Below are 12,717 nucleotides of genomic sequence, written 5' to 3'. Positions count from 1 at the left end.
GGATGGAAAATGCACAGACCACCCATTTCTTGAAGCAAAGGCAAGTGATAAGAGGGTAATAAAAGCACCAGGTTTATGGCAATCTTCCCCATTTCCTAGAGAGCCAGATATATGATGTACAGGAAAGTGAGATTTCATAGCCCCTTTCTCTGACCTGTCCCATAATGCGGCTCCAAAGGCTGTCACCCACAAGTGTCTGCGTCTCCCCACGCTGTCCTCGTAGCAGAGGGAATGCACAGCCGTGGAGGCAGAGCTGGATTCCCTGTCAGGAGCCCTGGCCCGAGTTCGAGTCCCGCCGCTCACCACCTGGGCTCCATCTACAGAAAACAGGAACTTAGAGAGACCCCTGATCTCAGAAGTGACCCAGGGAAGGGAATTCTGCACAACTGATGAGGAAATGGCTAACTTTCCGCAGCCCGGCCCCTGGGGTCTGGATGCTTTGTTTTATGTGATGAGTTCACAATTCTGCCGGTTCTCAAGACCAGGAAATTTGGGGTGGGAAGGTAAAGGATATTGTGAAGGCAAAATGACAGGGGCTGACACATTATTTATGAGGAGGAGAAGAAAGCAGGATTAAAGTTAGTGAAGATATTTGTAAAGTAAGAACTCTTTGGACAGGTGGAAAAGGAAGGAAAACCAGTTTTCTTCTCAGTTTTTAAACAGAAAATACCAAAATGTAGCATGTCATAAGAGCTGTTTTGTCAGAGTGGAGGAAAAAGGCTCAAGAGCCACCAAACTAACCTGAAAGCAGTTTCTCCTTTACCTTTTTTCTGGCATGAGATATGAACATCTTTAAGGACATTTTCTAGAATTTAACTGTGTGTCTCTTTAAATGCATATTTTAGATAAGATTTCTTTTGAAGTCGTTTGTTCTGTAATTGTGACACATCCTATCTACATTATCTGTATCTGTCTGGCAGAATCAGGTGGTTATCTTTCACCGTCAACAACAACTTAAAATTAACTTTGAAGAGATTATTTTCCATTATCCTGATTTCTGGCTGTGTCATAATCTGACACAGTAATCATGAAGACTTTCAAATCCCGGTTTCACTGCTTCGTAACTGTGTGACTTGGGACAACTTCTCCATGCCTCAATTTCACCATCTGTAAAGTGGGCTTTTAGAGGTTTTTGTGGGGATTAAATGAGTTAATACAGCAAGTGCTACTGTCGGTTGCCGTTTGTTTCATACTTTAAAGTGCACAAAAGCCCCATCCCATTCCCCCTTTTTGAGATCTTTGCCACAGCCCAGTGGACAGAAGAATTGAAAATGGTTTGCCCAAAGATCAGCACTCAGCCCAAATCCTTGGAGCACACAGCAGGTTTCAGGAGATTAAGAGACTTAGACAAGATGGCGACACTGGTTAGTGGTCATTCCATGAGTAGAATCCAAATCTTTGGCATCTACCTTTCCTTCTTCCAGCTAGCGTGGGGTCTGTTTGCTTCTTTAATGAGATAACCATGCAGGGAAGAACTTACACCTCCTGGTCCACGAGGCAGGCCCAATACCCAGAGGCCACCTCTCCTCACTGTGGGTTGCCTTCTGCTTGCTTTGGGGTTGAATCAAGGCTCAGGACAGAAGGCTCCATGGAAAAGAAGATGTAGCTGGTCCTCAATATGTGTCAGCCAGGATTCACCCCGATTTGCTGGCTCTCTCTGCAAATGGGCATGGGGGATGCTCTGGCATTAGCATATGTGCACAGATGAGCCAGTCGAGCTAGGAATGTTCAGTTTTAGGATGTTGATGGTGTTTTCCCTCTAAAAGTTACTCATCACAGAAGAGCCCTGGCCCCATGTACATGACCCCTCCCCCATGGTTCCCACTCATGAGCAGTGAGCAGCACGGAGAGGATTACTTCCAGTTCTCACTCCTCAGTCACCCAGTCACTCTGGATGTCGGCAACAGATCAGCAGCACAGGGGCTGAGGCCAAGGCCTGGGTCTCTACCCCAGCTACCCCACATGAGTTCCTCCATCTCTCTGGGCCTCCGTCTCCTCCTGTGTAAATTACATATTTATGAGACAGTTGTGGGAATTAGACAAAAGCATTTTCAAAGAGTCTGGCAAGGAAAAGGCTCTGAGAGGTTGTGAGGTGTCCAAACTCTTACCGTCAGCTGCAGGGCTGCTGGATGTGGTGGCCTGAGCGGACCCAGCCCGTCTTCTGCAAAGCTGTTATCCTTAGGTCAGATATTTATTTTACCCTCAAGAATTCAGCTTTTGCTCTCCATCCTAACTAATAGCACAAGAGTCTTCCCCACGTTTCCAAGGGAGGTGACAGCGCTGGTGGAAATGAGCACGTGGTGAGCTGGCTGTCACCGGGGCCTGTCTGCTTCTCAGTGACCTCTGACCTGGGGAAGGACGGCCCATCCCTGGGAGAAACGTCAATTAGGCTGGGGCTGGGAGCCCACCCTGGACTGCCTGTGCTGCCTTCCGACCCAAGGGGCACATCAGAGCCTTCTCCTAAGGAAAGATGAGACTTGTTATCTTGGCCTCATAAAGCTTAAGGAAAACTGCCTCCAGGGCCAAGTAAAAACATGGTTTGACCACACTGTTCTCTGGGCTTACCTCCTGTGGCTTCAGAGCAGAGCCCCCTAACAAGCTTAATGTTAGATTGTCGTGTTCTTTTAGAGTTGCCTAATACAGACAGATGGATAGATGGCAGATGACAGATAGATAGACAGACAGATAGCATGCCACGGGACAGGTACTGGGCTGGGTTTTACATATAATCCTCACAAATACACTGAGAGACAGATGATTACAGTTTTCCCTTCCATGTGTGCAACTTTCCCATCACAGTTTTGATTTATTGCAGGTCAGCATAAGAAATTAAATGGGAATTTGGGGGGAGTTTTGCAGAAGCCACAGATGACACAGAGGGCAAGCAGACAACACAAAAGATAGGAATGTGCAGGTTTGTTATTTAAAAAAAGGCATTCCAGTAGACTCTGGCATCATATGAGAAAAGGTTAAGTCCTTATATGATTCCCTAAAGGAAAATGAAGGTGAAGGGTCTACCACTACGAATTTTCAGGCCAGCAAAGGCTGGTTTGAAAATTTTAAATAAAGATTTAGCCTACGTAATGTAAAAGTAACAGGAGAAGCAGTATCTCCCGATCAAGAGGCAACTAGGGAGTTTCCTAAAACCCTGGAAAAAAAAATTTTACATGGATTTTCCAGATTGCAGGGGCCTCTAACACCTGCAATGTAGAAGGGATAACTATTTCCATCCAAACGTGAAGAACCCGAGAATTACAGATAGGAAGTGACGTGCTCAGCGTCACACAGCTAGTAGAAGGACTGATCCGGATTAAAACCCAAAGCCTGTCTGATTTAAATTCTCATTCTTAACCCAAAGCTGCCTGTTCGTAAGAATTACCTGGAGCAGCTGTCAATGGGGCCACCCCCCAGTGCCCTGGGGTCAGAGTCTCCAGAGAAGAGGCTGGGAAATTGGTTTTTCCAGCCAGTGCCCCAAAAGTTGGTATTGGGAAAGCAAGTGCCCCACCTGTAGTCACCACCCCCCAGCAGGTGACAGTCACCGGAGCTCTTAAATACTCCAGTGCCAGCCCCCTCCCCAGATGTGGCGGGGCATTTCCCACTTCTGTCTTCAGCAAAACCCTTAGCCCTCCTGAAGCTCATGCAGTTTTCTCAGCTGCAAAACGAAGCCAGATCATAACTTCTGCCATGTATGGCCCATCAGAGTATTGTGAGAATGAAACGAGAATACTGGTGAAAGGAGCTTTGCACCGCACCCTTCAAAAGGAAATGTACTTTTCAAAATCACTCTGAGCCTTCTAATAATCTGTTAAATAGGCTTTTGTGGGCTGACCTGGGAAGCCAATAATCCTTCTAACACGGCTTTATGGGAAAGTTGCATTCAGATTTCAAAATAATTCACTAAAAAATTTTAGAACATAATTTATTTCAACTTCAGTACTGCCTCTATCTAATTAGAAGTTTTGTATCCTAGGCTGAGGACTATTGAATGTGTCACATGAAATCTTTTGCATGTGAACATTAAATGAATAGTTGATTTGACTCTCTGGTCTGTTTGGCCTCTTTTTAAAATGAATCTTAATAGTGTTAAATGGAAAATGTAAACTCTGAAATGGTATCTATAGAGTGATGATACCGTGAAAAATAATATTAGCTCTGAATCATTGAACATCTCTACGTGCCCAAATCGGTGCTAAACAAGGAGGTTTCACAACATCCTTCGGAAGCATTATTGCCATTTTTGGGGGCTAAGAGTCATTTAACTTGTAATAATTGTTGATCCAGGATTCAAACAGAAGTGTCAGACCCCAAATCCCAGGATCTTAGCCACCTCACTTTATGAGCTCCCCATGCACACATGGACTCGGGGGGAAAACACAGGAAAACAAGAGCAATGACTGGGTTAGAGAGGGATTGTGAATGATTTGTTCTTCATTTAAAATATAATGAATTATTGATGTAAAAATCCATGCAAGAAGGAAAAACTGAAAGAATGATATGGTTGTGTTAAAAAAAATCTACCAGAATTTATGACTGTTAAGTCCAGCCTTTTATTACTGTAGGCTTGGGGTTTCGTTTCCATTCCTAGACCTCTAGGGTCTTCTAGTGCCTGTGAAAGTTAAAGAGAAAGAAGTTAGGGTGACAAGAAATCTATCCACATACCCCCTGCCCTCGGCTGAGTTAGAGTCAAAATGCTGCCCCTCTGGGATTAAGACAAAGGTGCCAGTAGCTTTCCAGGAGTGGTGATAAATTTTCTGTGAGCCTTCTTTAGTCCCTGTTCCAGTTTGCTAACACTGCCATTATGCAAGTTACCAGAAATGGACTGGCTTTTATAAAGGGGATTTATTTGGTTACAAAGTTATAGTCCTAAGGCCATAAAAGTGTCCAAACTAAGGCATCAACAATCGGGTGCCTTCACTGAAGAACACGGATGGCATCTGGGAAGGCACAGGCACGTGGCTGGCATCTGCTCCAGGGTTCTGGTTTCAAAATGGCTTTCTCCCAGGATGTTTCTCTCTAGCCATCAGGGGGTGTTCTCTTAGTTTTCCAATGGCAGTCTTCAAAATGCCTCTCTTGGCTGTGGCACTGAGCTCCTTCTGTCTGAGCTCTTATAGGGCTCCAGTAAACTAATCCAAACCCACGCTGAATGGGCGGGGCCACACCTCCATGGAAATAATCTAATCAAAGGTATTACCCACAGTTGGGTGGGTCACATCTCCATGGAAACAACCTAATCCAAAGATTCCAACTTAATTAACACTAATACGCCTGCCCACACAAAATTGCATTGGAGAACATGGTGTTTTGGGGGTCATAATACATCCGAACCGGCACAGTCCCCTTCCCATCACCCATCATGGGATGAGTGTGCAGACACCGCACTGCCAGCAAATTAACTCTCCACCCCTAGTTGGAGTGAACCTCTTCCTTTCCCACGTCCATCTCATGCCCCACTCCACCAGCTGCCCACAGGGCCCAGGGTGACAATTACTTTCGGTGCTTAACTCGTTCTCTCTTTTTAAATGGACATGACTTAACAGCCAAGTCAAAAATTCAATGTGGTTTGTCCCCACCCAACCCCTCGCCCCCCTTCTGTGGGCAAGATGAGTTCCTTTTCCAAAAGTCACCTTTCTTCTCTCCAACAGATATCTGCAAACGAAATTGAAATGCTTCTGATGAGGCTGCCACGCATGTTTAAACAGGAGTTCACCGGCGTAGGAGCGACACTGGAAAAAAGGTGGAAGCTGTGTGCCTTTGAAGGAATTAAAACTACCTAACTGTGAAGAGCCAAGAACCTCTGGAAATGCAACCATGGGAGGCCGGCCGGGGCCGTGCGTCTGGCAGGAGGCTCTCGCAGGAGGGCTGGGGCTGGCCCAGCAGTGGCACCTTTGCAGAGCCATCAGAACCTGACTTTAGTTACATCCGTGGCGTTCTCTTGTGAGTGGAAATGTAATTGTGTACCAGTTCCTTAAACAAAAAAAAAAAAATAATAATAAGGTTCATACTGTGACAGATCTGTTTCCTATGAACACCAAACGATGATTCCACAGTCGTAATGATGGCAAAATCTTAAAATGTGCTGCATTTGAGAATAGCTCTCCAAGCAAAATATTTAAAGTTAATGATGGTGTAGCAATGGTTGTTGCTAGGCTACAGAGTTGTGTATGTAATGTATAGCCGAAATCATTAAACGACATTTTCCTAAAAGTCTTTCTTCCTGTTTTAGTAACAAAACAACAAAGTAATTTTACACTGAGGAAAAATCATACCAAAAGAAAACTTGAAGTTGTGTCTGAAGTTATGGTATTTTGTAAATTAAGTTATATGCTGTTCCAGGGACTTTTGCCTTACTGAAGGGGCAGAAAATGTGATTGGACTCCTTGAGAATGCTTTATCAAGAATATTATTTTTCTAATGTAACAATTCTCCATCGTAAGTTCTTTTAACATGGACTGCATAACAGTTTTCATAAAATGTAAATAAAGGAGAAACTAGTGCCACTGGCTTGTACTCAGTATGTAACGTTCAGGTTCATGCATCAAAATAAACATTCGGTAAATATTCCTGTTACAAATTTTATAGCAAAGATGTTAATTTTTTTCAATAAATATGACTTCTACCATACTGATTTTGCAAATGGTTCTTTGATTTTTTTTATTTCTTCCTTAAGAAATCTCATTATTTAATCCTACCCATATCCTATCATTTAAAAATGTCTAAATGCATGAACTTGACATTAAGAAAGAAAATATTTTCTTACATGGGAATACATAAGAATTTTGGAGTGGAAAGTACCAAGAAAGGAGTTTACATAGCATTAGAGTAGATATTATTTTTAAATACTAAGACATCGAATCCAGATATAACTAACATAAATTTTACTTTTGTTTTTTTATCCTAATGGGCAATTACAGTATAGTCAATTAGTTAATCTTATCAATTCCTGGATTTATTTATTTGCAAGTTTGCTGGAAAACATACCAGTTAGCAAAGGAATTATGGAATTCACACTTGGACCAACAGTTTAGAAAGAATTTAGGTTGCCCCTCTTTCCTTTGATTACAAGTAAAATATAGCTTAAAATTGTATTTCCTTCCTACTTTCTTACCTGAGAATTGAAAAAGTACTACTGTTCAAGGTATTTGTCAATTTTAAATGAGTCGTTTTTTTTAGGAAAACAGCTGAGCAGTAAATTTTCTTTGAAATTCCACAAAGATATCCCAGACTGAAAACTTACTCACTGTGCAAACTTGACCAAATTACTTAAATATCCAAACCTCACCTTCCTTGCTTGTGTGACAAATGAGGATAATAATACTGTCTTTGTATTGGGTGCTCACGTGGATTAAAGAGGATGTGGGAGCAGTATACGTGGATTCCAGATGACCCTTGAAACACTGATGTTGGTTCTGGAACCTTCACAGGGTGATCTGTGAAGTCTTCCCAAAGGAACCCAAGAGTCAATGAATTAATTTAGGAATCTTTTTGTCCACAAATTAGTGATTCGCATGACTGAAGTGGAAATAAACATAATTAATATTAATTATCTAAACAACTCATTTTAAATATAAATAAAGACATCACAGCCAAAATAAACTCTTCTAGTATAGAAGCTTATCTCTGGGAATTGCCGAAATATTTCTGGAAATGGCATCAACCATTTCAGTTCTCCGAGTTGCCATTTAGGGCCCAGAATTATGTGTTTAGGAAATGACGGCTGCCTGTCCTATCTAATATGAGGTCCCTCCGAGTTCTCTTCCTAATCCTGGAAAGACATTGTGAGTATAGAGTAAACCTCCTTTTCATGTACATGGGTAGAGGTGTGATGATTCTTAAGGCCTTTCTCTCCCAGGATTGAATCATCATGGTTCTTAGATTCCGAGAAGCAGCAGAACATTGAGGGTTTGGAGAGCTTTGTGACTTGGCTCCAACCAGCTTCTCCAAGTTGCATTTTCACTGCTTCCCTGAACAGGACTAATTGTTTTTTTCCTTGCTGTCCTTGTATCTTGATATTCAAATGGAGTTACCCACGTCTAGTTACTACCATTCTACACTGCCTTGTGAGGAAAGACGGAATACCCCATCCTCCGTGAAGTTTTGTCCATCCCCCAGCAGAAGGCTTTTCTCCCCCACTGCTCGGCCATCCCACCCTGATGGCTTCTCAAGGCACTGCCCACCCAGCTGTCCTAGCCTTATCACCCTCCTTACACTGACGTTCCTTGAGGGGCCCGAGCATGTCTCCATTACTTTGAATTATTTCTCAAAGTGCTTTCACTTATAAATATTTAGAAAGCCAGACAGAGAATGAACCAAGATGTTTTTCTGCCTCCAGGGACCAGTTTGCTTCTAAATACACAGGGAAAAAAATTACACAACATTTGAAAAGACCGCAAATATATTAGATCCATGATTCCAAGGAAGAATATATAAGTGATAGTGTATGGCATATTACTGAAATACATAATAAGCAACCCAATTCCTACTCAAATTTCAAACCCAACTCAAGTCAGCTCTTCAATGGAACCCTGATTCTTTTAGGAACCCCTTCTCCTGTGTTCCCACAACTATCCATTATTTTTCTACTGTAGCTTCTCTACTGTTCTAATTGTTTGTGCATGTGGCTGTCTCTCCCAGTCTTAGAGTCAGGTGAACTCTCTAACTCATCTCTTCAGTCCCTTAGGGCTTGACATGACAAATACAACTTTTAAATGAATGAAGAAAAGAGCATGCACAGGAACTTTCTGAAGCTGTTGAATCAGAACATATTCAGGTATCAGTTCCAGTAATACAGGCTAGAGCTTCCTGCCCCTCAGCTATAAGATATTGGCAGAATGCTCACCTTCTTGCTGGCCTAGCTATCCTCTATCACAGCAAGGAAAAGTCATCAGTCTATGTTTAAAAACACTTTTATTAAAATCAAAAGCAATATTTGAAAGTGTGGAGAAGCATGTTTCCATCAAAAATGATATGAGAATGGTAGAAAAAGTTGGTAGCAATTGTGTAGAAAACAAGACTGTACAAATGTCCCCATAACGAAATGTGATATGCAACAAATATTTTTCTTGGTAAGGGTCAAGGATGTTTTACTTTGATATTTTTGTGAGCCCTTTCTTTAAATGTCTGCTGTGTTTATTTGTTGGACTTGATAAAGTGTAGTTTATCCCTCAAACATAAGAATTCTTTTTACCATAATCCTCATGGTTTCTTCTCATAAACTGAGAAAATAAAGAGACGTCGAATTCCTAAAAGCTTATAGTTTGGCTCACTTTATGTCAAAATACTAAAAGGCTCACCCATTTTTTTCAGTCAGTCCATCATTAGTATCTGAATGAACTATACCGTTATGCATAGTGCACTGAACATGAATATTTCAGAGTAAATACAATATAGTGAAGGTGTTTAACATATTGTGTCTCCATTCCATCAACTCCAGATTTCCGCTTCTGCTTTCAACAAGTGGATTTTGGTTTTCTGTTCCTGGGTTTCACACATTTGGAAGCTTCTACTGCTGTGTAGCAGAAGTCTAACCTCACCTTCACTGGCCTTGTGACCACGGCATGTTACCTAAAAACAGAGGCGTGCTAATCCCAGACTCACAGTGCAGGAATGTTCCTTCCTGCTTCCTAGGCAGGTTGTGACAACTAAATGATATTGTACGCAGAGCCAGGTGGACCGCAGGCATTTGTTTTTTCAAAAAGAGGACTTTCGATAAGTCAGCCCAAGGAAAGTAGGCAAACTTTTTCCCTGTCCTTAGGAATAAACAGTCAATAATATATTTCTAAAAAAATAAAATAAATATAAGACCAGCATCAACCCACAAACAGTGAAACATGTTCATGTGGGAACCTGACATAAGCAGGGAAATTGTAAATCTCTAAGTCCGTGTGCAACTCCGATAAGCAAATAAGCAGTCACTGTCACAGTTGCCCTCAGAAAATGTCGAACCTGAATTCTTTCTTGCAGCTCCTTTTCTCTTATTGGGTATATTTCCAATAAACAGTAATTATGGTCAAATACATTCAACTGTGAAGAAACTGTATGGCTCGGGCAACTGCCACACTGAATGATGATCAACTAGGGATAAAATATGCCAGGATTAAATCAAGTATTAATTACATTGTTTTTTAACCCAGCAGAGACATTGTCAGGGAAAATTATAGTTGCAGTCGGAGCATGCAATACTATTATTTAGAGAACATACACATCTATTATAGTTGCTGAGAGTAAAAAAGTAAAAGACTCCAGTAAATCTAGTAATTACAGACGAGTTGTGTTAATAAAATTAGCTATTCTGGTCCAAAATTTTAACTCTAACTCTGTTGCATGCTCAGAACAATACAAATACTCAAGTAATGAAGCTCAGATGTTTGCCCTGCACATTTCATCTCTTACATAATGTACATTTATTGGTACAGGCCTATGTAATGGAATGTTCTTGCTTCATGGAAAATACAGACTCATAAAAATAAATTGCAGGCATTTTACAGTAGAAAATGGTACTTCTCTGTACAAAGGAAAAAGTGGTTAGTGTACAAGAGAAAGCACATTGCATGTAATGAAATGCATATTTTTGTCTACCAAATATATTTATTGTATGTTGAAAATTGTAATATCTTCCCCTGCACAAAGAAATTTCTATTATAAAGCTCATTTGCTCTTGTGGGGAGCGAAACCTTTTTTCTTGCTTACTAAAGTAGTCTATCTTAATATCAGCCCACAATACTGTCAAATTCACTTAAGAAGAGCTATGTGTAGATAAGAACAGGATTGAATCAGAAACGAGAATATTCTATTTAATCTGCTTTTCGTATCTGAGCAAATGCTGTGTAACCCACTACACCTGGTAGCAATCTCATTTTGGAAAGCATTTTTCTTTTCAAAAGAAAGAGATAAAAAATAGTCAATTTGAGTCCTCATCAATAAATAACTCTTTTTCCTTTGAATATGTTTATGCCTAAGTGAGGATGTGTTTCTCTAGCATTTTTTGAGACAGGACATGAACTATGGGCTAGAAAGTCAAACATTGTCTTCAAGTGGAGATGCTGTAGGAAAAGATGAGAAGCGTTTATTAAACAGACACTGATTGTTACATCAAATCAGCATATCTTACATCATTTTTTATGACACACAATCACTGTAAATCAAGTTGGAAATATGAAGTGCTATGAATTCTTAGTAAGGATAATTGTCACTTCCTAGGGTCGAGCAACAACTCGGTAGGATTTTGCAAGTGCCTCATTATCTGTTCCTTGAGCACTTTGGTTTGATGCATGCCAAAGGCTCAGTGGAACTGGGTAGTAAAGGACAGGCTTTAAAATCTAGACCCAGCCAACCTAAATCCAGAACTCCATATTGCTGCTGTACTACTTCAGGGAATGGTAAGTGAAGTTTCCAGCATTTTGGTCTGAAATGGGGTAGATGTTTTATCCTGGCTGTTAAAACAAATACCAGGCAATGGTTTGGCTGAAACAACAGGAATTCATTGGCTCACTCTGGCCTCAGAGGCTTAGAAGGCTTGATTCCTCCCAGGGTCGGTATCTTCTGGTTGGCCAGCAATCCTCGGGGTTCCTTTGCTTTTCCATCACATGGCAGTGTTTTTTCCTTTCTCAAGATCTGTTGACTTCCAGCCTCTGGCCACTCCCAGAGGCTTCTCTTTTGATATCTGAATTTCCTTCTGCTTATGTAGGACTACAGTGATCCAGATTAAAGCCCAACCTGATTCAGTTAGGCTACACCTTAACTAAAGTCACATCTGTCAGAGAGCCTATTTACAGTGGGTCCACACACGTAGGACCAGGGGTTAGAAACAGATCATGGGAGGACATGATTCAACCTCCGACAGATCACCTGGTCATAGAGGCAGTTTAGTATAGTATGTAAGAGCATCTGGAATCATCCAAAATGAATGATCTTCGGCAAGTTTTTTCTTTTTTTTTTCTTTTGAAATAATTTCAAACTTACAGGAAAGTTGCAAAAATAATACAAAACAGTTCAGAGAACTCCAACATACCTCCAGCAAGATACCCAGATTTATCAACTTTTAACATTTAGCCACATTTGTTATATCATTCTATATGTTTTCTAAACATTGAGAGTAGATTGCAGACATTGTACTCATTTACCACTTAATATTTCTCTATATATTTCCTTGGGTGAGCTATTTGATCTCTGAGATTAAATCTCCGAAATGGGGATAACACTAACATCCGTCTCAGAGAATCACTCTGTAACTTTATTCACTCACTGGGTCCTGGGAGGTTGTCTACAATGGAAAAGCTGTTCTCATCAGAGGTCACCACTAACCTAGCAAGTGAAATCAGCTGCCTGATTCTTCCCTGGAACAAACAACAACTGCTTTAATGCAACATAACAGGAAATCTCCCACCCCCACCTGTCCCAAGAGACTTGTGGACAGTGGGGAGCAAGAACTGGGACTTCCTAAGAACCCCAGATTCCTGTGGTCTCACTCATGAAGTCAATAAATAACATGTCAAGTTCCTAACTCAAACCAGGCCTCTTGGAAAACAGTATTGGCAAAGACAAACCAGATATATTTTCTCAAATATAAAATATTTGAGAGGAGATAGAGCCATGTCCCACTCTTGCAACAGAGAAGGGGTTAGATATCTTCCCCCTGATGCTCTCCCCAGTGAGGATGGGACAGTTTGGTGGGAGAATCAAAGAGATAAAAGCTGGCTTGTGTCTTCTTTGTTTCTTATC

At 41.2% G+C, this 12,717-nt stretch overlaps 1 protein-coding gene across 3 annotated transcripts in view; it reads left to right on the top strand.

Moving 5' to 3' along the window:
• The window catches only part of ENOX1 (ecto-NOX disulfide-thiol exchanger 1), a 314,387-nt gene extending 307,753 nt beyond the window's left edge, over positions 1-6,634 (top strand). For 2 of the 3 annotated variants that reach the window (XM_037799841.1, XM_037799842.1), the window contains exon 16: positions 5,643-5,780. In XM_037799841.1, coding sequence (XP_037655769.1) covers positions 5,643-5,774 — 132 coding nt within the window. In that variant the 3' untranslated portion in view covers positions 5,775-5,780. Of the gene's footprint in view, positions 1-5,642 lie in introns of all 3 variants that reach the window. The other variant, XM_037799840.1, reaches the window with a different exon arrangement.
• Positions 6,635-12,717: the final 6,083 nt, after the last annotated feature.

The sequence above is a fragment of the Choloepus didactylus genome, chromosome 12 (assembly GCF_015220235.1).
Source record: "Choloepus didactylus isolate mChoDid1 chromosome 12, mChoDid1.pri, whole genome shotgun sequence".
Lineage (NCBI taxonomy): Eukaryota > Metazoa > Chordata > Mammalia > Pilosa > Megalonychidae > Choloepus > Choloepus didactylus.
This window is presented reverse-complemented; position numbering and strand designations above follow the sequence as displayed.